This window comes from Erithacus rubecula, assembly GCF_903797595.1.
Source record: "Erithacus rubecula genome assembly, chromosome: 11".
In the NCBI taxonomy this organism is placed as follows: Eukaryota; Metazoa; Chordata; class Aves; order Passeriformes; family Muscicapidae; genus Erithacus; species Erithacus rubecula.
Window position 1 is genome coordinate 90,088 of NC_136663.1, and position 27,477 is coordinate 117,564.

Consider the following 27,477-nt stretch of genomic DNA (forward strand, 5'->3'; position numbering starts at 1 on the left):
GTAATCTTTAAAAGAGACCCAAGTGATTTAGGCTTGTTACAGAGAAGCAATTTCATTGTTACAGGTGTCTTGCTTTCCCTGCCTGTCCCATACATCTTTCCTTCTCATTTGGCATAGATATAACGTGAGTAGTTGAGTTATTGGAACACAACCATATCACTCTTACTGTTTTCATTTTTGACTAGAATCAGCCATGCTCTAATACTGCTGCTTCCATATGCCAGGAAACACTTCCTTTTTCCTTTTCCAAGAGATGCAACAGCAAAAATTATTCCAGTACACAAGTTACTTAAAAGTTGTCAGAGCAAACCTCTTCAGTACCATAGTCACCATATTTTGGCTTTCACTGTCTGCATTTCTTCAGGTTTATTTCAGCCTAATTTTGCCTTGGAATTATTTTCATAACAGCAAACCAAATCTTTTAAATACACTGAATAAAATATTATTTAAATATTATTTAAATACAGAATAAAATTGTAAATTAACAAAAATAATTTAAGTATTTTGTTAACTGCTCAATTATACAATACTGTGTATCTTCTCACTACAGACATACTTGTCTAGTAAAATGTGTGTGTCTAGTATGATGACTGATACCCCCAATTTTGCTGTTACTCAGAGTTATTAGCAAACTTTAAAAATAGTGCATTTCATTAGCTCTTCCATGTTCTTCAGCTGCTAAATAACATGCATTAGCCATCACCTAGAGTGTTTCACTTGCAAGGTACTATTTTCACTCATAGAAAGATATATTTATAAGCTGTTACATGCATTCAGGTGTCTTAGAATGTGGTTCTTTGCTTAGCCATGGCCACTATGTGAAATCTTCCAAAACATGTCGAGATGAGTGGTCCAGAAGAGAGTATTTTCCAGGAAATGAAGAAAGACCTTGGATGATCACTGTGTTAAAATTCTTTCATCATTCTTGAGTGCTTTCAATGCCTTTACACTTGAATTGATTGAATAGTCTTGGGATCAGAGACAGTTTATCTAGAAGGGGGAAAACAGCTTTTTTTGCATTTCATCAAAAGAATAGTTTGTGCATGTGGCCAGCTGAGTCCAGAAGGAGCACAGAGTACCAGGTACGTTCTGGACGTTGTGAGTTAGATTTAAAACAACTTTAAGATGCACTGAAATGTACATTTTAGTGCAGTCTAGATAGCTAATAATAAAAAGTCTGACATACTGCTGATCTAAGTTGAAAATCTCTTTTTTACATGGCATTCTCTTAAATTAGTCTTGTTGTTTTCTGGAGGTCTGGTGTAACATACTCTGCAAATCAGCTTTAGTGTTTATGAAATAGAATTAGGTTGTGTTTCATTTTCCAGTAGTTTATCAAAGAAAATTAGATTTTCCATTTAACATTGCATTCTGTATTTTTAGTATAGCTATAAATGTAAATCATATAATCATATATATATATATATATATACATGTACATCACATATTTTGAATTATTTCTTCTGTTTCTAACAATACCTGTTATCCTCTGTCTTTTGAGCACTGGAAAATGTTGCTTTTAAAATTGTATTAACTTTTTAGAAACAAGAACTTTTGAGGTTCTTCAGAATTCAAGATTTTTCACTGGTAATATTGCTAAAGCAAGGTAATAGTGGCTGTGAAGCTACAACATGCCCTTGAGAAAGTAAACACTGTTTTAGTTTTTCAGTACTTCAGCTGCATGGGGACGGTTAATTCAGCTGTTTTTATCAGCTCTGCTTGTTTTGAACAAAGATTGAGGTGAAGTCTGACAGTACTGGCAATTTTGGGTGCAGAAATACTCTGTCTTATGAAGAATTCTTTTTAAATAAAAAAATCTGTCACTTAGATTTCATGGATGGTAAGCTGAAGTAATGTCAGTTGTCATCCAGTCCTTTTTCCTGAGCAGCGCTGAGAGAAGTGTGACCAGGTATCCTGACACATCTTGGTGTCTACAATGGGATATTGCCGGGTGCCTCAACTGGTTCTAAGTTCTCTGGGCTGTCTGTGAGCCCCATTGTGCAGCTTGAAACATAACAAACATTTCCAAGGTGTGTGCTCTTACCTTCCCTCGGGAGCACAGTGTAGGTCGCTTCCATGCCCGCGTGGACGTGGTCAGCGACGTGACAGTGCAGCAGCCAGGTTCCAGGGCTCTGTGGGGTCATTTCCACAGTTTGAGTCGTCCCAGGGAACAGATCAAAGACATCTGCCCGGTAAACCCCTGTTTGCTACAAGCAAAAAGAAGCAACAGTTAACTGCATTAAATACAGTTTCTCTGTGTCATTTCAACTGAAGCATCTCTTTGTACATCCTCCTCATGCTATGAAGTTTAATAAACTGGCAGCTAAGTGGAAATGAAGAAAAACTGTAGCTTTTATCTTACCGTAGCCATGAAAAATTCACAATTACCTTGTTGAAGTAATTTCTGAGGTTACCAGTGAGCAAATGCTATTGGCAGATACTATCTGGCTCTTATATGTTGATCCAATAGAGGCTTGAGGCATAAAACCCTTGCGGTCAAAGTACAAGCCCTGCTTAATATCTGTGGCTGTTCACCATAGGTGACAGTCCTTGGTATTTGACTTGCATCTCATTCTTAACACAGCAAGAACTAAGTGAAAAAGACCTGATACCTTGTAGTCAAAGCTGTGGCCATGGAAGTGTGCTGTGTGAATGTCTATCTCATTGCCCATTCCCATCAGATACCAGCTGACATTATCTCCAACGTGCATAGTCAGGCCATGCAAATTTCCAAACACCTTTCCATTAATGGCTAAAAAGAAGGAAAGTAAGACAGAAAAGAAATAAGGTAATGTGTACTCTTGATCTCTAATATAATACAAATTGAAAGATTTGAAAGCTAATGCCAGACAGAAGTAATGGCTTTGGGCAGTACATTATGAATGCTTGTGTTTATATTCCACATTAAACTAGAAAGAAAGACATAATAAAGAAAATTTATTTGCTGTACACCATTGCTAATATTGCAGTTTTTAAAGAGCTGTAGAACTTTGTAAAAGAGTTAGCTTTACAAGGACACATTTTCAGGGTGCATGTAGTCTCTCCAACATATCCAAAACAGTTGTTTACTGACATCAAATGAGAACTTCAAATTTCATTTCTTTCTCTACTCATAGCATCAACATGGGAATACACTTGGGGGTTTTGTTGTTTTGTCATTTTGTCTTTTTGGTGTTGTTAAGAGCTTTTTAACTTGTGAAAAAAAGAAAGTCATTCACTGGCATTAGCAGTGTTTTCAAACAGTTTGAGTAATATTTTTCAGGCCTTCTGTCTTGGAACTGGAAATTCAGGGGGCTGAGAAAGTTGAATTTATATGCAGTACTTTCAAATATATGATTTTATAGAATTCGCAGAGCTACAAGAACTAAATTGGGAAGCATACCATGCATTTTATTGCTTTCAAGGAATTCCTCATCCTCTTTGTCAATAAGGTGTGGGTTGGTAGAATACGTTTTAATGTTTTCATCCAAGTACCATGACTCATTTTCATCAAAAACCATGAAGAGAAGAGCAAATTGAACTTTATTTTTAGTATGAAATGATGGCAGGTAATGTCTATGACACACAACGAGTGTGCCTATTAATCCACTGTAAGTGTCCTGAAATGACAAGTGAAAACCCACATAATTACAAGATGTAACTAAGCAGAAGCATATTTAATACATACATTAATCCTTTTACTATCTTAGCAACTGTCAGTATCTGGGAATAACAGTAGCCAGTGTCAAATGAAATTATTTCTCCACTGTTATATGTTACCCAGGAATCAAATTCAATGAAGACTGCATCATTTTCATCTCTTGCTATAAATAAACATTTATTCCATATTAATTTATTGCTCTTTATAAAAAATTTTTATAATTTTGAACTTGATTTCCATTCAAAATATACTTCTTGACACTTAATTTGTATTTGTTGAGACAAGGGCAAAAATTCATTCATTTCCATTAAAAATATACTATGTTAAGCTAATTCATGCTTGGTAAAAAATGGCAGAGTTGAGTTTCACAGTTGCATTTTAGTTTTCCCATAAATGACTGAATAGATATTAAACAAGCTGTAAAGTGTTAGCATTAAGAAGGGAATGTGAGATTGTCTAAGCCAACAGCAGATCAACCAGGAAGCAAAACCATGAATGTCTGTGTTGTTGAATTTCTGCCCTTTTTTGCAGTTTACCTTCAAGAAACATTTAAATTCAAAGGTATGGTAATAGGGAAAATAACTTGGCAGAGAAAGCAGAAAAGGTTTCAAACTCGTCTCTTTTGGCTCTGTTGGAGACGTGACAAAATTGATATCAATAATATACCTTAACAATGTCCACTGTTGAATGGTATGCCCATGCAATACAATGTGAATCTCCTCTTGCAGGACTAGATCTCTCTGGGATTTTCCAGACATATATTTTTATTTCACCTGAATTAAATAAGTATCAATTAATTTTTGAAGTTTTCAGGTGTGCTGAAATACCAGAGGTCATCCTGAAGCAGATATTATCTCCATTTACAGCTTGCATTTTTCTTGAAGTTTGCCTTCCCATTTACTGCATTGGCAAGCTGATGGTCCCTTCTGCACATCCCTGATTCTTCTTGACCGTGGTTTGTATGTGTGTGAATGTGTCTGCACTGTCCAGTTCACCACACTTAATAAAGTCAATTGTATCTTTTGTAAACATCACTGTGGAACTTGAGAAGTAGTAGCATAAGCTATGCTTTCCCTATGGAGCCAATTCTTTGCTTTCATGAAAGGTGCAGCCACATTGTGTCAAGAAATTACTCATCAGTCAAGGATTAGGATACATAGCAATAATTAGCAGGGATGTTTGAACTGTAGAAATATTTGTAATAATCAGCATCAAAGATTTAAGAACTTGACATGAGACAAACAAAAATTAATGTCCTTCCTGATATCTGGAAGCTTCCTAAATCTTACCAGAAGTCTTAATGTTACCTGCTGGAAATAAAAAAGTGTGGTTTGGTACCTGGATTAGTTACAGCAACAACAGAACTGTCTGTTTTCACTCCATGGGCATGGATAGAATAAGGTCTTGATGCCAAGTTCTTGAAAACTATTTTAATTTTGTCTCCAATATTTGACACAAGCAGTGGCCCTGATGGATTGAAAAGAAAAATTAACTTGGTTTTACAAAATGTCAGAGCAGGCAGAGCAGCATGTTGGGTTCAAATACACAACATTGGCCTATAATTAAGCTGAAAACTGTGTAAAGAAAATGTTCACGATGGCATTCCACTTGAAATGTTGATGTTAGGCTCAAGTTCTGAGCACCTATTGTGTGCCTGAAGTCAGCTTGGATGTTACTGCCCAGTTTTATGCTGACTAAGGAAAAACTGACCTCTGATCAGGGAGCAAACCAAAATCCTTTTTTTTTCCTTGTAGAGCAAGCAATGTTATCTTGCAGGGAAAGCACCACAATAAAAGTGGCAATTTCAAGTAGGTTTTCCATTTAGCTTGAGGCCATTTTTGTGGGTGGAACTGTACTCAGTATTATTTAAATAGTATCTTTTTATTTGTGTCACTGCATTTTTTGCATTTTCAAAACTGAACGTGATGACTTTACCTTGAATTTCCAGGTGCTGCTGCTCCTTTGCTCTGTTTTTGAGAGTACTGAATGTCTGATCCGTGTATTCACGATATACTACCTTTTTGTACTTTGAGCCAATGAATTTGTCGTCTTTATTTAAAAATGGGTTGCCAGGGCTGCCAAAAGAAGAAAGAAATGCATTTCTTCATGTATTATATCTTTTGCAGGTATGTCAGTAAACTATCAAATCTGGCTCAGTGAAAAAGTAATCTCATAAACTGCTAGTATCTTCAACATGAAAACATTCTTGTTAAGCTGGAAGGTTCCTCTTTAGAAGGTGAAAAAACCCACTATAAATAGATCAAGTTTCTATGGTACTTGAAAAAACCATGAGGGCTTGGCCTGGCAAATGCTTCAAATTGCAAGAAGACACACAGCAACCTGTATAGAAAAATAGAGCCCTCAGCAACTTGTGTACATCTGAAATGAAGCCTAAAACTTGTAAAGCTTAAGTGTCTTGCTGACATTAAATGGGAGGATTCTCTGCTGAGGTCATGGGAGCAGGACACATTCACAGGGAAAAAAGTCTGGTAACAGCATAGTCCATATTACTTGTGCTTAGAAATATGTCAGAGTCCACTGGTATACAGGCCAAGGAAATGCACTATCACTGAGGGAAAAGAAGAAGATACAATTAATAACAAAATACGGTTGCAATCTGCTATTCAAGTGATTCAGGTGCAACAGAAAAATCCATCATTCTTATTTAGCCTTTTCTGCTAATTGGCATGAATTATTGATCCAATCAGTTTTCTCTCATTGAGATTAAAATACTGGAAATAGAGCACCAAGACAGTAAGCTTCATGGTAAGTGGATTCAATCATGGATGTATCTTGTGTAAGCTCATTAAACTGAGAGGGGTCAAAAAGAACCTTGCTTAGACTACAAATAAACATGAGACAAAGACCTTGTTTATCAGGACATAGTCATTATAGATAAGATGAGAATAAACATTTTAAGCTTTACACATCAAGGACTATCAACATCAGTAAATAACAAATACATCTGCATGATCCAGGACCCATTAAAATCTACATCTGTCCCACAGAAGACCTGTGCTGGACTATTTCTCAATAACTGTGCCATCTGGCTCAGTTACATGGCAACACTACTGGGAAGGACAAATTCAAGTGAGCGTAAAAAAGATATGTGGAAAGAAAGTGTGTCTAGAAATGTCTGGAAGAGGAAAAGGTTTGGAAGAGAAGTGAGTTGATCCTTTGCTTTTTTTGCATTTTTCCCCCTGTATCTATTCCAAAGTACCTTTCCTCATTGTATTGATGGCGCTCAAATTCCCATGTCCTGTTAGGAGAGTAGTCCCATTCAACTTCCACTGCAGCAATGTAGTAAATCTTTTCATGCAGGTACATAGATACATCTACATTCCACCAGTGGCATTTTTTCACTTTGTAGTTCTGTTTCATGCCCCCAGTGTAGTGGTCTGTTGTCAGGCAAGACACTTCAAAAACTCCTAAGGGGTCATATAAGAAACAAAGACTTGAGGAGACTGAGACAAAGGTTATTGCTCATATAAGGTCCAAAATCTTTGTGCAGTATGGCTACTTGTAGTAATAAAATTCAGCATACAGAGGAGCTGGAAGAGTCAAGCACTGAGAACATATGTCCTTATAGTTTGCTGCCCTTCAAACACAGCTGTATACAGTTTTAGCACCAAGATCAATATACCAGCTACTTAAAGCTTGTCTTTATGCACAAAGCATTCATAGGTAACAGTTTCTGCATTAATGACAGGATTTTAAAATAAGACATTTACCTTCAGAATCTGGCTTCATAATAGCTGTAAGAAATGTATGTGGAAATAGATTTGCTGTATCCCTTCTTGTTCCTTTAGTTACAAATGTGTTTTCTGAGAAGTATATGCCATGGACATCAACTTCTGAACCCAAGCCCATCAAATGCCAGGAAACAACACTTCCTTTACACATCTCAAGACCAGGCTGATTTCCATACATATAACCATTAATGGCTATAGAACATTTGAGAAAGCAAAATCCACCTTGGTTAATACATTACTTAATTCTACAATAGAGATGAATGAATATGTAATGTCATGCCTTAGACTGGCAGAAATATCAATAATAAAATACTTTATCATATCAACAAAACTAAAGAATCAATTCAAGCAAAAGAAATTTCAAACCCCAGTGTTTAAAAATAATTTCTAACTGTTTCCCTTTTCAGTGTCTACAGCACATATTGCTTCATTGGCCAGCTGGAAATTTCCCTGCTTTCTTCTTGTCACGTATACAGGATGCACAAAGGATCCCTTTTTATACCCTGCAACACCTCCAGCTATACAGTGGAGGCAATTGGAAGGTTTTTTTAGTTTGAGTTACTAACTTGAACTGATTTCTAGATGTTCCTTTGCAAAACTTTCCAATCTAGCTTTCTCAGGTACCACTGAATGCTCAGTGCCAAGAGTCTGTAAACATAAACAGCCTCGAGGGTAAAGTTTTTAAAATGCACAAATATATGCTGGAAGATTAGGACTTACTGGCAGGGCCTGAGGGTAAAAAGGTCTTTTTTGCATGAAACTTGAAAAACATTTCTGCAGTGCTAAAACCCAATCAGTGTGAAACTCAGTTCTGCCCTATTAAAGAAACAAAGCGGAGGTCGGTTTTGTCTTGCTGCCTGGTTACGCTCATATTGGTTGAACACAGACTAAAGACCTAATTCTTCCTTCTCAAAGTGCCACATAACCATCCTAAATCCTCAGCTGCCCTGCAAGACACTGAACAGCTGGCATTATATTTTGAACTGCCACATTTAGTTGAAACTTAATTGCACTGAAATGTTCTGGATTTTTTTTTCCCTCTGAAAAGGAATGAAATGTCTCTGCATTATACAGCTTCCCTGCCTCAAACATGAAACCATAAAAGTAAAAACCTTATTGTAGAAATTAATATCTGGCTACCAAATAATTTTCTTACAGTGCATTTTGTTAGACTCTTGGAAGTCTTCATCATCTTTGTCAATTTTATCAGGACTTAGTGTAAACATCAAAATATTATCATCCAAATACCAACTCAGATTCTCATCAAATACTGTGGCAAGTAGAAAAAACTCCATGTTCACGTTTTTCTGTTGAGAAGAAATAGTAGAAAGGAAAATAGAAATGAGTGAGTCAGGGGGAAAAAAATGCTATGTTCCTAATAATTTATGAGTACAAATCACAAAGCAGAGTAAGTGCATGTATTGATACTTCATTGTGATAATCTCAAAGCTCTGCAGTTGCTGTATCTAGTAACTAAGTATCTGATGCTAATGCTCTTTCTACCAGCAGAGACCACCCTGGAAGTGAGTTTGTATTTGGTCTTTAAAATCTCTGTATTTTCCTGGAGATTCTCATCATAGCTGATACTTAAATGCCAGCAGCTGTTCATGACAATGATGTTTTCATATTGCAGTGACTATCTGGAGCTAGACTGAAAAACAACCCCCCTTACTTCTTATTGTTTATTCCCCTTAGGACGCGGGTGAAACTGTGCTGTGGAGAGGAGGTGGCACAGTCTGGGCGGAGAAAGCAGATTCAGCTGTGATGGTGCAAATGTTTCCATTTTTCTCCTTTGACTGACCTGTTTCCCAGATGAAAGCAGAGCTCCTTTCCTGCACACTAGGAGAGGGCCCACAAGGCCAGAGCTGGTGTCTCTGACTGAATCCACAGCTGAGTAGTAAAGCCAGGTTAAACAGTCTGGGTCTTGCTCTGTGGGACCCACATCTTCAGGCACATCCCATTCATAGGTGAAGGTGGTGCCGGGGCTCACAGGCGAGGCTGGCGATCCGGTCCCTGCGACAGAAATCAGTGCTGGGAGCAATGCCAGGCGCGCACGGTTTCTTTCCTCCCGTGTCCCAGGGGGCAGGTGGGGCGGGGCTCACCTGTGCCTCTGCCGTAGCTGAAGGGGCGGGGCAGGTGGGGCGGGGCTCACCTGTGCCACTGCCATAGCTGAACGGGCGGGGCAGGTGGGGCGGGGCTCACCTGTGCCGCTGCCGTAGCTGAAGGGCCGGGGCAGGTGGGGCGGGGCTCACCTGTGCCGCTGCCGTAGCTGAAGGGCCGGGGCAGGTGGGGCGGGGCTCACCTGTGCCGCTGCCGTAGCTGAAGGGGCGGGGCAGGTGGGGCGGGGCTCACCTGTGCCACTGCCGTAGCGCACTCCGTGCGGCTGCACGCTGAACGGGCGGCTGGCATTGTTCCGGAACGTCACCCTGATGTGCTCACCCACTTCAGCCTTGATCACAGGTCCTGGGAAGGTGTGCATGCTCTAATTACAGGGTATTTCTATCAAATGCTGTACAGGCCACCACAAACTTGGCGTTGAGTGGCTGGCTGCTTTTTCCCCTTGGACGAGGAATACCCCTGAGCCTCTGTGGCCACAGACCAAGTCCTTGGCCTGAATCACTCAACAGCCCAGCAGCCACCAATCCCAGCTCCCATGGAGGCCCAGTGACTTTCAGGACCATTTCTCCCTTTGGAAAGGGATTTAAAGACATTAGCACCAGCCCATGCCAGGAGCAGCAAGGTTATCAATAGGACTAGATTTGCCTATCCTTGTAATTGAGAGTCTGACCTTTGGATGCCATGGGATGCTCCTACAGGGCAGCTGGGTACCATGATAGGGTTGAATTCAAGAGCTTCCCTACACCCTGGGGAAACCACAGGCAGTAGAGTAGTGGAGGCAGGGAGAGCTAAGGGCTTCTCCTTGGACGTGGGGGCACTGCTCACTAACCAGAGGAAATGGCTGTTTACTCTCATAAATCTTTGACCTGGAAAAAGTTGAGACTCTCTTACCTAGGAGTCCAAGATGAGCTTCCTCTGCAAGCCTTTTTTTATGTTCAGTGAAAGAACCATCTGTGTATTCTTTGTAAACTGCTTTTTTGTAAGAGCCACCGATTCTTGTCTCACTTTGCTCAAAAAAACCGTGAGATTCACTGTGTAAAAGAAATCACAATAGACGCAAACATTTCAAGTCAAAATGCTCAGGTGCAAAATGTCAGTTGGACCTCAACCCTGTTTTCTGAGGTATGACATGCTGAGTTTGTCTTTTAGGTTTCATTTCAGTGGTATGGTCACACACTTACATGCAGTCCTGTAGAAGATGTGCAGGAATCCATTATCCTTCACTAACTTCTCATTAAAAAAAAAAAAAACACTGTGCTGGACTGCCCTTAAAAAGCCAGTATGCTTAGAGACTCATTAACAATTATTTCTAGTCAACATTTCAAAATCTAGAGTTTACTCTTCTTCTAATTTAAAGTTCCAAAAATTCAACAGGAGCAGATACAAACACCAAGAATATGTAACATCCATATACAAAGTGAGAAGATTCAATCTACACTTCCACTCTTTAAGAAAGGACCTTTCAGTGTTTTCCAATAACTATTCAAACAATGAACTGTACCTCATTGCTTGTGCAAGGGGTAAGTATGCTTTAACTTACAGATGAAAAATTTGAGGAATCAGTGTATTTAGTGAATTGATCCAGATCCTAAATATGTAAACACAGTGCAAAGGACAAAACTATTTCATGCAAGGTGTTTCCTAGATGAGATACCATTAGCATGAGTTTCATCATCTAAGGCAGTGGTCATGAACTCTTCTTTGTTCCCCAACTCAGAATAATTAACCATCTTGAATAATCAGGAGTCACAGCCTACATATAACATAATAATTAATCTTGATCCCAGTGTAATTACTAACACAGCAGCAAAATTTAAGGCATGATTACAAGGAAAACTAATGATCTAATTTGGTCTAATATTTTTTTCTAGTGTTAACATTTAAGCACAGATGAGGACAATGAGCAATTCTGCTTAAAAGTCAGTTCTACCATATGGTTTACCTTATTTAGCATACTTAAATCAATTCTGCTTGGAAAATAAAAATTCTTTTATTAGAGGCATTTACCTGTCAATGATTAATTCTTGTCCTGTAAAACGGTTCACTGCAGATGGGCCATAGTTCCAGATGATCTCTTCAGCAGCAATGAAGTAGTGTCTTATTTTTGTACTCTCCTTGTGACCTGGTGTGGATTTCTTACAGTCTTCTACTTTAAAAACGGCCTGCATACCACCTGGGAAAAAAAGAGGTAGAGAAACCTAGGGAGAAGGAACAGCATTTTGTTTTTTCTTTCCCTGCCTCCAACAGGTATTTTGTTCCCTGGACAATTCCCACACCGATGGATATGCAAATCACAAAGTGGGAGATAAATGCTGTAAAAGGAGGCATGCCAGCTGAGCTAGGATATAGAAACACAGCTGTGGTATCCACAGCAGGGAGACTGGTGTGGCAAAGGGCATTCTGCTTGTGAAGCTGCCACTGACATGACAGAGAAGATCAGGGTGAAGTGGACACAGTGCTGTCAGTGAGCAATCCAGCCCAGGGGAGATGTTACCAGATTTACCATCACCCATCTAAATATAATCAACAGCTTACGTGGGGAAGTCCCAGGCCTGCATCCTAAGAGAAGCATTAGCAAATCTACTTGCTGGAGATACAAATAATAGAGTGAAGAGAACCATTCACAGCTATAAATCAGGTCAATTTGTAGGATCTAAGTCTTGGCCAGCATGCCTCAGCCATATTAGGATGTTGCTTGATCTGATAAAGCTTGGAACCTCTGTGTAGTTGAATCTGTAGATTACACACTTCTTTTTATTTCAGCATTTTCAAATCTTGGAAAATGATTTTCAGTTCTGTGGTATTCCCCACTTATGTGACAAATTACTTCTCTCACTTACAGGAATATAGATCATTCAAAAGCGTGGAATTAACTTCTAAGTATTTCATCTGGTTATTAAAACTGAAAATACAGGATAATGCAGGGAACAGAAAATAACATCTCTTCTTGTTCATGAATGCACTTCTCAGAACATGTTTTTGTCAGCAGGCAAGTTAGCCTGCCTGTCCTTGTCAAACATGGAATGAGTCCCAACTTTGCTGGCAAACAGAAAATTGTGGTTAGTTATCTCCAGCAGGAAGCAAACATCATGCTAGTTTTTTGCCCACAGGTGAGGCTTGCAAAAATGCAGCTGTGCTAATTCCTGCCAGCTGAAGATGATGGCCATTAGAGAAAAGAACCCCTTGATTCCCGTGGCTACAGGCTCAAACCCATCTAACGGATGCGTAGGCATTTCAAGTACTCTGAGATTTTGTTACCTAGAGGACAATGTTGCCTGGCATATCACCAGATCAAGAGCCCTGGAAAAGTGACTCAGTAGAATCTTAACTCAAGCTAAAGAAGTTCTGATGGCTGAAACTTGTACTGTACCTTCAAGGTGGTCATTGAGTTGGCAGCTGAGCAGCCACTGCCCCGGGGTGCGGGGCACCATGACAGCATCGACGAACGTGGCGGGGAACAGGCTGACGGTGTCAACTCGATGCTGCCTTTCGATTAAGGTCTGCCCGTGAAAGTAGGCTGAGTGGATATCAGCTTCGTTACCCATGCCAAAAAGATGCCATTTTATCTTATCTTCCACACACATTGTGAGGTTTGGGAGGTATCCATACATGAACCCATTGATTGCTAAAATAAATGGTTTTTTTATTATAGTTAACTTCACAGACCTTAGGATTTTTGTTTCAAATGCAGCCATTGCCCTATTCTTCAAAATAGAAAGAGCTTTGAAAGCAAGCTCCCCACCTTTGAAAATAACTGCCAGTATCAGACACATGCTTCCTTGACATAGCCATGATTCTGGAATACATGTCAGAGCCAGAGGCATCTCGTTTGCTTACAGTAACAGCAAAACCTGTTTTTCTAAACTGTGAAATTATAGCGCAGAGTTCAGGACTAAGAAACAGAACAAAATAACACAACTCTCTTTAGAATGCCTGGGAAAATAATACTGGCAAAGAGCTTCTCGGCTGCTAAGAATTTTGCATAACTCCAAAGGTTTGATTGTACAATACTTGCCATCACTTTTTAATTTTTTAGTTTTTATTTAAAAGAATTTGTCGTAGTCCTCTAAGAAAAATTCCTGATTTAAATAAATAAATCTACAATTTATCTTTAAAAGAGACAAGAGGGAAAAATACTACTTCACAATACCAGTGACAAGTAACATTAATGTTCTCTCACAGTGCATTTTATTGCTTTCCTGGAAGTCCTCATCATCTTTGTCCACATTGGAAGGCTCAGTACAGTATGTTCTGATATTGTCCTCTAGATACCAACTGAGATTTTCATCCACCACAGAAAACATAAGGATAAATTCACCATCAAAGTGTTGATCACTGTCCCTAGTCATTGTACCTGAAAAATAAAGCGATATATAAAATATCTTTGGTAGCAGACTTTTTTGGTCAGTTTAATTCTAATGTCAGTAGAGCTGGACCCTGTTTGCTTAATGTTTTGACACTTTCTTGAGCATGACTATATACATAAATTTACAGACACACTTAAGAAACAAAAATCCCTTTTCGTAGATTCTATAAAAGTACAGAGAGTAAATATTGCATCCTAACCTTTTTCTTATGTTAGTATTTACAATTCCTTTCACAGTGCTAGCATAGCACATCTCAATTGTGTGGACTTGTGAACAAAGTATTCTGAAAATTACATTCACTCTCATACACAAAATCAAAGTACTTCCTACAGTATTGAAAACAGCTGATTAAGAAGACCAAAAGCAGTTATTTCAAAATAAATTGTAATCTTCTTTTCTTCTATGAAGTTTTTTCACTGATATTTATCAATTATAAATATCAATCACCTTGCATATGTATTTATTTACTCACTTATTAATTTATGGTTTACCTTTCCTGCAAATTATCAGAGGCCCAACAAGCCCTGAGGCGACATCTCTGGGAGCGTCTGTGTGGGAGTGGTAAGCCCTGGTTATGCAGTCTGCATCTGCTCTGGCTGGACCTTGGTCTTCTGTCACATCCCACGTGTAGGTGTACTGGCCCCCGGGCTGCACAGCATCATCTCGCTTTTGCACACCTTCGGTGGTGTCAGGATAGAAAGCACCTGCAGGAGTGCGGGGTCCAGCCTCAGCACAGACCAGCAGAGCGCCAGGACAGCTGGAGCTGCTGCAGCAGGAGGGGCTGGGCAGCTGGCACAGCTTACACACACACAGCTTTTAAATCACATGAGCACATGCTTGCTTTCTCCTTAGGAATCTTTTCATTTGCTTTTGAAGTCCATAAGAGTACTTTGATTAGTGGCTCATTAAAGTTAGTCCTTAATTTATCTGGAGAGGACTATGTACTTCTTGTGAAAAGATAGCAATTCAAATATTTGTAAACATCTGTTAAATATTAATCTTGGAAACTGTTCTAAAAAATTGCATACGCCCTGAAGGAATATAGGTGTTGCTGGAACAATTGCAAGAGAAAAAAATTCTGAAAAGTGTTCATACATGCATAATTCACTGTTCTGACCCGACAGAGTGAGTGTCTATCGAGGCACACACCAGTTGTAATCAAAACTAATTACTCAGCAGTATCTGTGACTCTATTTTAATAAACTCTTGTGTATCTTATATGCCATATACCCAAATTTAGTGGTAAGAATTTGGAACAGTACGTTATTACTGTTAGCAGTGTCTCCTCACAGCATCAAATTTTTATATATCCTCCATACCTGAATATCTTACATACATTTTTACCCTTATTTTGGTTGAAACACAAAAATTCTTATTTCAGGTAAAATGTTGATCAAAACCTGCTTTTTTCCACTTTTGGCTTTGTATTTCACTCTTGAAAAATTGTCAAACTAAGCTCCTATTTTAAATTGATCATGTCCTAATTTAAATCCCTTTCTATTTGACCATTCTTCTCTCTGATGGAAGAATACCTCTTATATTCAGAGGGACGATTAACTTTTGATAAATTCTGGCACAGAATGGAATCAAGCTTACCTTCATTTTCTTTTGTGTATCTTACACCATGTGGATGCAGAGTGAAGTTTCTAGAAGCAAAGTTTTTCAAGTGAATAGTAATGGAATCTCCAACTTCTCCCTTAATTATAGGACCTAAAAAACCCAGCCAGGAAGGTTTGTCAACTATCACATCATAGAAATGATTGGTATACTGAACATAGACAGCCTTCTTGTAGGTGCTTCCTATCCTGTGTGGTCCTCTTTTGAGAAAGACTTCAGCCTGCCTGTGAAGAAAATACACAAATGCATCTGTCATGTGGTTTTTAATTAATAGTCTAAGATAAACACCAGGTCTCTGCAGCGCTGTACACAACCACATGCAAGTGAAGAAAGATCAGAAAGTGAAGAAAGAAAGTTAGTGAAGAAAGTGTGGAAAGTTGTGGTGAAGAAAGTTAGTATTGCCCCAAAATGCAAAGCATTTTCCATGAGGTGGAGTATTGTTTGATCATGTGGCGAAAGAATTGTAGGTACCTTGGCAAGCACAGTCTGAAGTGTAATTAAAATGCCAATCCAGAGCACCACTTGGGGAGCAAAGGCTCAGTTACTCTAATTCTGAGAGCCTGAGGCTTTTGAGCTGCAACCTAAATTGAACATGTGTGGCATGGCTCTTCTTGGTCCACTTGAAAAGCTACTGTTTGGCTGTAGAGAATTCCCTCTGCACTGTGCTTTTCCATGACCCTGTAAACACCAATCTCCACATGAGCTCAGCCTCAGAAAGCATCCAGGAAGAGAAAGGGAATCAGAGAAGCTGAAATTGAAAAGGGCAGTACAAGGGACTGGCTCCATTGCAACCACACAACCACTGAAAACCTGAAATTAATGTAGCGTGCTGCAGGCCACCACAGATCTGAGAAAAGCAGTGAAATGCAGTGAACACAGTGGTTTGTTATATTACAACACAGCTCTGCAATTCTCAGACATGATGCTCTGTTTCCACCCCCAAACAGAATTAGTAGCCTCCTGAATCCCTGTCTTACACCTCATGAAGTTTGTGAGTGGAAAAAATAAAAAGCTGACTGCTTCATCTCATACCTGATCAAGTGGCAAGTTATGGCTGAGGCTGTCACTAAAGAAAACAAGCCACAGGAAGTCTTGTAATCCCTCATCCACAGACTAAATGAGAACTGCCTTTTTAAGGTTTTTCTAATTTCTATTTTCTCTCATAATTATTTTTTGCTTTTATATAGTACTATTTAATTTTAAAGGCACTGAAAAAAAGAGAAGAAAGGAACAGGTTTTTTTTTCTCAAGTATTTTTCTGATGCCTTTTATATCTGTGTTTTCTTTATTGATCATTCAGGTCTCCTGGGCACTTCTCTCCCTATATATCCTCAGCCTCCTTATTGCTCTCACTCTGCACAGGACCCTCTTTGCCTTGTGGCAAGCAGCCCGGCTGCTCCCCTGTGGGTGGAAGTACCTAGCTGTGCTTCTGCACCAGTGGAAACCATCCCTGACAACAATGAATAACTAAAAAGGAAACCTCTGCTCGGTGAGAAAGTTTTAAATTCATCAAGATTCCACATTTAAAAACAAAAACCATCTCTTCAACACTAGCACCTTAGACATTCAAAATTAAACAACATTAGATATTCAGAGTCTTATTCTAACCTCTACTTAGTAAATATTTCATTACAACAAATTCACATTCTACTGCATAATCCAATGCTTTAAATTAGAAGAACATTGGAATGCAATTCTCAAGCAAGCCAGGAAGAAAAATCAAAATTCCCATACATGTCTGACAGAAAATCCACGGACACCAACAAGACCCATTTCACTGCCTTCACCAGGTTTTCAGTACAGCCCCGGTGTCTAAGTTATAAAATAAAACCCAACCAGTGATGCTGCTTTACTTACTCTTCTTCTGCAAAAAGCTGCCCAGAGATGGCATTGGCATTGCCAGGTGCATAGTTCCAGACAGTCTCTGTAATGCCAATAAAGTACTCCCGGTTCACTGCCCCAGCTCGGCAACAGCAGGAAAGCAGCAAGAAGCTTAGGAGAAATAGCTTCATTTTGGACCTTGTGGAAAACATGAAACAAAAACACAGGATGGGCACAAGCAATTTCCTTTTATATGTTCCTATCTCTGTTATTCCCCACATCCTCACCTCCCTCTCCTGCTCCTGTTTGCTTTTGTGAACACAATAAAAGCAATTGCACAATGTCTCTGTGTGTCAAGGGCAAACAAGAGATTCTGGTAACTTTGTCAGTTCAGAAAATGAAAGAAATTTTTTGTATGTCTGCCAGCCTACAGTCACACAAATTAACATTCAGATTGTTGTAGAGTATAAATCTTGTCACTGAATTAAAAGCAGGTTTAAATGGATTTACAAACTTAAGCTTTGTCACATTCTTCACTATCTTCATGACTCTCTCTACAGCTTGTATACAACTGAGAAAATGATCATATGATATTTGGCACAAAAAGACAATTTCTCAAGCACACTGTGAAAAGTTCTATGGCACTTTTTCCCTATGTATCTGCTCTGCATTGACACAAGGAGCCCAAGTCTGCTCCTGTTCATGCCACCAAACTGGTGTGGCACAAGCAGAAAAGGGAGGACTGGGACCAGTGTGCCCACCAGTGCATGCTTGGGTTAGCTCTGCTACTCACCCCAGCTCCCTTAGAAATGTAATTTTTGCACAAAGTGTGGCACATATTGCTAGAGATGGAAAGGAGCAGCTGTTCATGGACAGAGGTTTGCATCCCCTTTCCAAGCAGTTTTGGTACTGAGGCTCAGAAATTCCACAAAATGACCCTGCTGTGTTCTTCCTCCTAGTCTGTTGCTGGGCAGGATAAGCCACATCCTTCAATGATTAAAAACATAAGATCCAGATAATTTTAATTGTTACCATTATCTAAATGCACTACCCAGTGCCAAAAGCTTCTTTTGCTTTATTCGAGTTCCGTAAACATTTTATATCAGTCTCACTGAAAAATGAGAACAAAATTGGATCTTAAACATGGAACACTTAAAAACCATCTAACAAAAGGTTGTAATGGCACTTTTTGGAGTATATATACATTATAACCTGATTATGTCTGAAACTTAAGGCATACAAAGCGACCTGCATACTTCTATTAAAAAATATATGTTTTCAGTCACTTGGGAACTCTGAAAAAATTAATCTGTGCTCTGAGACCTGACACTATTACAATTTTCTGTTGTATGACAACTTAAAATTATCTTTAATAAGCATATCCTTTGCAGCTATTTTAACAGTGGTCAGAAAAATTATGATTATTTTGGATAGAAGACTATGATTCAGAATATAACTAAAGTATAGCAGTTTTCCTTTAATGGCATAAAAATCTAAGTCCTATTCACCAGGAGTGTGGTATAAGATAATTTGCCAATTTTAATCACTATTCTTATCAGGCACTGTCAGAATTTTTAATTTCTTCACATTTCTACACATTTGGATTAAATAGAGGATTCTACCTCTCTCTAAATGACAAAGCCAAAGCTGAGATTTTGAAATCTCCCCGAATCTGTGATGAAATTCTGGAGTTTCACAGTTTGATGTCACATGTTCAAAATTACCTCAGTAGGGAATTTTTTCCTTTGCCCTGGATGAAGACAAGTAGAACAGTGGAAAGATCATTTTATCCGGGTTACATATGCCCCATTTGTAAATTAAGTGAGGTTAAAATGAGGAAACTTTTACCTCTTGTTAAAATACTTACATACAAAGTCATTCCTTAATACATTCTTTAATAAATGAATTTTCATACATTTGTAGGTTTTTGATGTATTTTTGTTAAGGTTTCCATTTGATTGAGGAAAAGAAAAGCCACAAAAGCAATACCCTTGAAATCTCCACATTTATTTGAGGGTAAAAACATACACTTTAATTTGCTGTACATCCCTGAATACTCTAAATTACTTATCCTTGATTTGCAAAAGAACTGAAGGTTTTTCTTATGTAAAAATATAACAAAAACTTTGACAGGCAATATTTTCCACTCCTGCTTTTATTCTCATCTGCCCCAAACTTGGATATTGTCTTTATGCCTAAACACACTCATCTTTATCTTAAGGAACTCAGAAAACTGACCAAAGTACCTCAGCTTCTCAAGTCTGTATTATCTTCAGAGGGTGTCCAAAAAGCAGACATTTCTCTCAGGACCTAAATAAAAAGAACCCTATATAATTGGTTACATTATGAGTCTGCAGTTTGGTATCACGAATATCTCTTTATTGTTTGAAACCATAAAACCTCATTTCTCATATTGAGGATGCAGAAATACTCCGACTGTTTTTAAAATCCCCAAAATTGCATTGAAAAGATAAAGCAAATATTTTACTTCGAAATTTTTCCTTTAAAGAAAAGAATAAACAAACCCCAAAATGGAATATTCTGATGACAGGTCTCAATAAGATCACAGAGTGAGGCTGAGCTGAACCCTCAACATTTCACATTCCCTCATTTGAACGATGTGTGCCTATTGCCTGCTGCCCAAGCTGCTGCTCTGGCTGCCTGCAGCTCTCTGCAGTTAAACACCCTTGAAGCAGCAGCTGCAGCTCCATCTGCCCTCAGCCTGGAGCCCTCCATCCACGGTGGGCACAATCAGCAAATTGCAGCTCAGCAAGAGCCACTTTTCCCCACACAAGTATTAGAATACCCTGAAATGCAAAGGTGTGGACGGGGCTCCACAGTATTTTTCTGCACCACTGTGCCTACAGCGATTTCCAGCTGCAGTCTTTTAAAAGAACGGCACTGGTGCTGCTGCAGAGTCCTGACACTCTGCAGAATGCGCTGGCTGCGAAGAGCAAGCAAGGCTGAACTCTTGGAGCAGATGCAGCATCCCTCTCCTGCCGGAGCTCACAGACTCACACGGTAGCTTTGCCCCTCCTGTGCTTTATGTGGGTTCAGCAGGCAGGACGAGCATTTCACGCCCAGGAGCTCTTGAGCAAAGGTTTCTCACGTCCAGCTTTGCCAGCCTGGTCCTGCCCCGAGGCCTCTTCTGCTGCTGGGTCTGTTCTGCCGCTGCATCCTCGTGCTGCCCCAAACGCCACTGCCAGGATCCTGGGTTGTGTCCAGATTTCAAGCCAGTTAATTAAAATTCTTTATAGAAATCTTGGTTCTGCTGCCAGGCACAGCTCATAGAACCTCTTTTTAAAGACTAAATACTCAGGGTTGAATCAGGGCTTAAATTGATTAGATCAAGGTTAATTTTGCCTTACATACAAAAGCACTGTGCAAAACTGGCTGTTAAATTCAGAAATACAACCCATTGTTAACCTTTAGTACTCTTAACAACAATTTCAAATTAATAAACTGCCCCTTTAAAAGCTGAACCACCAAGTTGCAGCTGAATTTGGCTATGGCAATGTTGATGCCAGATTCTGGATTATGGGTAAAAAAGGTTGCAGGGTCAGGAAGTTCAACTACATTACATGTTTCTTTATTTAATTTAAGCCCCAAAATTAAGATATTTCTGTGATAGAGTGAAAATATAAATTCACCAGACAAAATTACACAAAAAAATTATAAATTAAGGACAGATCCAGAGTTTGCAGGCAAGAAATTAGCAAGATTCTCTGAGATATTTAGTTGCAGTACAGGCTGATTTTAATTTTTTTTTATTTTCCTTCTGTCCAGGAACAATATCTACAAGTCCATAAAAATGCAGGATCATAATTTAAGATAAATGATAAATTATATTTAAGCCTAGAGAAGAACAAGTGTGCAATGACACAGTCCTCATTTTATCACCATGCCTTTGTATCATGCACCTCTGCCAAGCCATGCCACCCTGAAACATCTCCCAAAAGAATAACCCCATTCTTAAATATAATTAATTACTTTATTACTTCTTGAAACCTAAAGGAAATGAAACAATAAAATTTTAGATGAATTCTTGAAATCCTACAGGAAAAATTTAGCTATTCAAAACCATCTGATAAAATAATAGGAAGGCAAAATCTCAATATTGCCTCAAAACAGAATAAAATTACTAATATTTTAAATTTTTCTAAATAATTTACTCAAAGTTCACAGTTATTGTGTGGTTTGCATTTCTAACAGTGTTCATTATTTGATGACAGTGTACCTGAATCCCACTAGCTGTGATGTAGTAGGCATACATGCATTACTGCAAGGCTGAAGTACATACTTCTCTTTCCTCTGGGTGTCCATTGACTAAAAACTGGAATGCTAAATACAGCCAAATTCTGCCCATGCAACTGCAAATGAGCCAGGTGTCTGCTTCATTGTGGATTCCTTAATTTACCCCAGCAATGAAAAAAACATTCTATGAGAAAGTAAAAATATCTTTACAGATATTCAAAACAGATTATTCTCTTTCACCTGATCATTACTGTCAAGAATGTTAGCCTTCCATTGCAGCAAGGACAGGATACTTGAAGAATATTAATAAGCTAGTATTGGGTGCTCACAAGATTCCCTCATATGTTCACTCAAGTCGAATCACACTTGACTAAAAGAAAAAATTTGCCTCTAAGTGTAAAGTCAGAAGAAGCCCAGTGCAGCTGTTAGCATTTACAGCTCGCACAGCTGAGCCCAGACCTGCATGTCCAGCATGTCAGTCAGGCCCAGGTGCCCATTTTACCACAAGAAGACTTGATAGGTTTTTTCAGTAATTGCTTTTTGCACTTAAGAGCCTCTAAGTTGGAAGAAGCAGGGTAGGTTCTGCCCTGCATCAACATCATTGTCTGTAACTAAAATTCATTCATTTAGAAATCTTGGCTTCACTCAGTGAACTATCAACCAACCCCTCCTGATGTACTGGGCTTTGAGCCAGGCCCTTTCAGAACAGCAAATAGTTATATGGTCTGAGCAATCACAAGGGAGTACAAAAACTGCTCTACAACAGTTTATTGAAAAAAAAAAAAAAAAAAAGAAAAAGTTATTTCAATACAAAAGCAGTTCCATTATATTCAAACATCCTTATTGTCACAACAAGCTGGAGGGTAAAAAAATGAAGTGTCCCTGCCAGGTGCAACAGGACAGGTGAAAAAACATTTGAACAGATGTCTGTTCAAATATACTTAATCCAAAATAGAGAAGTTTGACAGACAGAGATTTAAGACAAAGGTTTCATTTTCCTTTGTAGCACTCAAATCTACCACTATGGATTATGGAGAGGCCATTTCTCTCTTTTTCTGGTGGTGGGGGAGAAGCAGCAACAATTTCCTTGCCATTTTCAGAGAATCCCAGCCTGCAAGTAAAAAACAAAGTACTAATCTTTCCCATCACTGCTGTGAAAGTCATAGATTAGTGAGAATGTCTGCTAGTGGAATGTTAAAACAAAGGTGTTCAGCAACCTCTGCTGATGTAAGAGTAATGGACTTGGCATCAGTATTAATTTTCCAATCACATTTTTTTCTTCTCAGCCCTAGTCTTCAAGGTCAGAGTGAGCAGCCACCAACCTCTGTATACCACAAGAAATTAGTGGATTAGTCAAAACAAATGAAGTATTATTATTATTCTCAGGACACATTCTCTGGATAAATATGCAGTAGCATAGAGAATGCATAAACCAAAAGGGTAGGTCTCCAGCTGAGAGAAATTGCTGAAGCTATAGAGACAAGGAGATGCTGAAGAAACTAACTTCTGATGTTTTGTTACCTGCACAAAAACAGAATAGGTCCCACAGAGTGTTCGTTTCAGCTCAGCAGCTACTTTGAGAATGCAGATGATCAACTGCAATCCACTGAGAGCTATCAAAACGGAGAGCAAAATGATATTCCACTCCACTATGTTGGGAGGTTCTGTGCACTTAGACCAGGCAGGGTAATCTGTGAGGTACCTATCAGAGAAACACCAGGCTGAAGTAAGAAGAATGTTTCTGACTACTGATTTGATGAACAATTTCTTCCAGAAGAGTTACATCAGCGTTTCTTACCCCCCGGCGGTGTCCTTGAAAATATAATTCCATCCACTTGATGAATTGCAGAAAGGGCCTTTAATCAAATGCAGGGTAAAAATGATGCAGCTGTATCCTGAGAAAGCAACTCCTAGCAGGGCTAGCACAATAGAAATAAAACTCTGAAGTAAAGAGAGAGAGAAGTGTTACCTTGTGGGGATAGTGCCAACAGAAAATATGATCATTCAATCTAGCTACTTCCTTGGGGCAGAATTTCACATTTTATTTTCCCAGTCTTCAAAATTCAGAAAGAAAAATAGCAGGAAAAGAACAGTAAGAATACACATACAAAATAAATATTCAGACAGAGTTAAAGACAGTTCTACAGCTATAAATTATATATTATTTGGGTGGGGTTTTAAAACTTTCATCTTTTTAAAGTTGTTTCCAAAAATACCAGAAGAACATAACCATGTATTAAACAAGTCTGCATCCCAGATAATGCGTATTTGTGTAATTTCTGAAAAAACCCACTTCCAAATAATACAGGCAAAGAGATGAAGCTGTTTAGCTGGTATGTTTCATTCTATGTTCTTATTTTATTTTACAAGGATTTGAGGGAAGTGTGTGTCTAATTTTCTTTCCTCCTGTTCATGCTTCAGAAGAAATAAGCTACACTTTCTGTGACCTTGCAATGTGAAAGGAAGTGGAAACAGAGCAGTGGAGAGGGCAGCAGGATATGCTGGAAACACAGGAGCAGGAAGGCATTTGGAACAAATGCTAAGGAGCTGCACAGAAATAAAGCAGAGACTCACCCTGTAGGTTTTGTTGCAGCTCTCACTCTGGCAGCACCGATAGAACACACTGCACTCCAGGGTTATCAGAATTATTGCCAGAAGAAGGATCTGCAAGAGGACATGGCAGGGTTAGTGAGATGACTGCAGACTCTAAGCCAAAGCCTCCTTCACTTTCCCAAGGCAGGGACTGCAACTCCTCTGTTGTCTTGCTTGATGTTTTAAAGCTGATCCATTGCACACAAGGAGCTGCACTGGTTTCAGCAGGCTCCTGCTGTACTTGTGTCTGGTACTTGAAAGACAAGAGTAAAGCATCTCCCATCACAGAAAAGTGCTACAGGCTTGGGCACCAGTGAAGCTGGAACAATAAAACCAAGTTCACAAGCAAAACAAACAATACCAGTGAAAAGGAGGATATTTTATTGATACAGACATATCAGTTCAACTCCTTCTTGCTGACACACGCACACAAATCAGGCTATTGCCTTCCTTACCAGCACACCTAACGCTAGAAAAAGTCAATAACGCAAACTTGAGATTAATTCACCTGGACTTCTATTTGTTTGACAAATATCCATACTGATTTTTTCAGACTACTGGGTTATTTAAGTCTGATCCTAAAATAATTTTAATAAATAAGATTTGGGCTCCAGAACCACAACCTGCCATTCAGAGAGGCACAGGTTTGAAAAGGGAAGTATGAGAAGAGAATATTTCTGAATCACAGCACTACCCTCTCACATACTGCTGACTGGTTTGTAACAAAATGATACATGCATTTTTAATAAATTGGAAATAATCTTAAGGCTAAAAATACTTCAAAATATCAATATCATTGTTGCAGTTAACTTTTTCATCCATTTGCAACTGTTTTTCTGTTTGAAACCTCTGCCTGGTAGTTTTTTTCTTCTGCTAGAACAGAAGTTTGTTCTTCTGCTTTGAAGACAATACACAATTTCAAAGGAATGTCTAATGTTTTAATAGCAGTTCAGAACTTTCCTAAAAAAATCTCACTTTTGCAGATAAACCCTCTTAAAGCACTGATTTTGTACAAAGCACTTTTAATCACATAACTGCTTTCTGCTCCTGAGGATACAGCTCTTTATGAACATGGTGAATAGCATGAACAGTGGGCAATTCCATAGCAGTTTATTATTGCAGATGTAACAGGCAGATTACATATTACATATTACATATGTAACAGGCAGAAACCCACTACGCCAGTCACAGTCAGACAATTTTCTGTGTTTAGTATGACAGCAGCTCCTGATGCATTGTGAACTCTATTAAGTCTTCTGAACAGTGGATTGTGTACAGCTCTTAAAAACATTTGAACAATTATGAGAAGCTCTTTTTTTTTTTTTCATTTGGGTAAAAAAGAACTCTAATTCAACCTCTGCAAGTTGAATTAGTGCTTGCCTCCATAATACAAGCATAAATTGCATATAAACAAAAAGACAGCAGAAAAACCCCAAACACACTCTGCAAAATCAATTGCACTTAGTAACATACATAACTTGTCATTCAGCATACTAATTTTTTTTTGTTTGTTTGAGGTTTTCTGCCTGCAGTGGGTTTTGTTGAAGTAATCCATATGCTCTTTTTAAAAAGTAATTACATCGCTGTAGACTAATCCAATATTATTTGCAGTAGAATGCAATTCATTAAAAATCCACTTACCATCACACCTGAGAAACAGATCCCTTCAAAATACCACTCATGGCTGGGGAGCTGGTAAGTGGCAGCCTGCAGAGCTTTCCCGTTTGGAAAGTACAGGAGGATGTTCACAACGATGCTCCAAAGCGCAAGAGGCACCAGCACGCAGCTCAAACAGCTTCCACATGTCTCCAAAACCATTTCTCAAGAGTGGAAGTTTTGCTCCTCTAAGCTAACAAAAGTTTACAAGACTTCCAACATATGAAGAGTTTTGACCTCCCCAGCTTGATTCAGTCATTTCATATTCACAGGAACCAGTGACTGGGGTGTGATTCCAGGGATAGAAGTGCTAACACTTAGCAGAACAGCAGATGAATATCACTCTGTAAACTCACTGTCCTGTGTGATGCACGTCCTTAAGTAGCCATTTCCCTTCTAAAAGACCCTCCTTTGTGATCTTCCAAATGAAATATGTCTAGGAGTCAGACTCAGGAAGGAACTTCAAAGCTCTCATTTCCTAGTGACTGCTCAAAAATGTCCTCCTCCCCAGGACAGAAACTGCAGCACAGTTTGTGACAGAAGCAAGGTTTTTCAGCCTTACTGCGGCATGGGGAAGGGAGCTGTAAGAGGATGAACATGCCCAGTGTCTGTACAGAAGGCCACACTTCACCTCATACTACCAGGATTTATTCAGAGAACTCTAAGGAGGAACTGATATGTTATGGACGTGCAAGAGCAGGCTGAGTCTGGGCTGTCTTGCAGACAGTATAGAAACTCAAATAACTCTGGTTAGAAACTGCAAGGCAGACTTTTTTCACACTTTTAATCAATTACTCTTTCCCACAGCATTATGTGGCTCCAGTGCTTTGCAAATAAAATCCTGCTATTTCTCCAATTGTTCCATTCTGTACTTACAGCTGAGTTTGCACAGCTACAGACCTGACCTATTTGCACGTGACTTCTTGTGCAGGACAAAAGGTCTGGCTGCTGTTTTGAAATGACTGCTGAGTGCACTATGCAAAGCCAAAGTCAGACAGCTTTCCCATTGTCACATGTCATCATTCCCCAGCCCCTGAACATCTAAACACCATCCCAGTAACTCAGAGCCAGAGCAGTTTGAACACTCGCAGCATAACCCAAGCCTTCAGTCTATCCTGTGAGTCATCAGAAAAGTAACTCAAAATTGACCTTATACTTTACTCAATAGGAAAGTTGTAGTCAGAGAAAAAACAAAAAGGCTCTATCAAAAGTAGGAAGGCTGATTTTAGAAGCAATGACATCACAACACATTCTCCTTGTGTTTCCTCATGAGCTGTTTCAGGCTCTTCACACATGAGGCTTCTTTCATCCCCTCATAAAAGCTGTTTGGATTGCACAGTGTAACTAATTCCATACTATCACTTAACATGAGATCACACAAGGAAATGGGCATGGTGGTACTCAAACAATTAAACAATTTTTCAACCTATTCTCTCTCTGCTGTAACTCTCCTCTTTTTCTAGAAGATTTCATTTTGAAGTCCTCATTCTTGATCTTGCCATATTTCCTGTTTTACTGTCTCATCACTATGGATACTTTTTTTCAGGTCTTGCTCTAAACAGAATTAGTGGCAAACCTGCCTTTCCAGACTCAGAGACAGAACTCATGTCATCAGCGTATGCCACAGAGAGCAGGGAGACCAGTTGCATTAAAATCCTGCA

General features: G+C 39.0%; 2 protein-coding genes across 2 annotated transcripts; both read right to left on the bottom strand.

Annotated features, from left to right (window-relative positions):
* Nucleotides 1–547: 547 nt before the first annotated feature.
* CP (ceruloplasmin) lies at nt 548–17,530 on the bottom strand. Its single transcript, XM_079314635.1, has 19 exons — nt 17,351–17,530; nt 15,474–15,718; nt 14,369–14,581; nt 13,691–13,864; nt 12,881–13,135; nt 11,518–11,683; nt 10,402–10,541; nt 9,745–9,855; nt 9,194–9,405; nt 8,549–8,699; nt 7,372–7,584; nt 6,861–7,068; nt 5,576–5,715; nt 4,979–5,107; nt 4,307–4,413; nt 3,383–3,599; nt 2,613–2,752; nt 2,045–2,207; nt 548–990 (listed from the first exon to the last, which is right to left on the bottom strand). Exons 1-19 carry the CDS (start codon nt 17,524–17,526, stop codon nt 920–922), a joined length of 3,231 nt encoding a protein of 1,076 aa, XP_079170761.1. The 5' UTR covers nt 17,527–17,530; the 3' UTR covers nt 548–919.
* A 3,528-nt stretch (nt 17,531–21,058) lies between these two features.
* Nucleotides 21,059–26,244, bottom strand: TM4SF18 (transmembrane 4 L six family member 18). Its single transcript, XM_079314638.1, has 5 exons — nt 25,802–26,244; nt 24,143–24,232; nt 23,367–23,509; nt 23,090–23,270; nt 21,059–22,679 (listed from the first exon to the last, which is right to left on the bottom strand). Exons 1-5 carry the CDS (start codon nt 25,976–25,978, stop codon nt 22,665–22,667), a joined length of 606 nt encoding a protein of 201 aa, XP_079170764.1. The 5' UTR covers nt 25,979–26,244; the 3' UTR covers nt 21,059–22,664.
* Between the last annotated feature and the right edge of the window lie 1,233 nt (nt 26,245–27,477).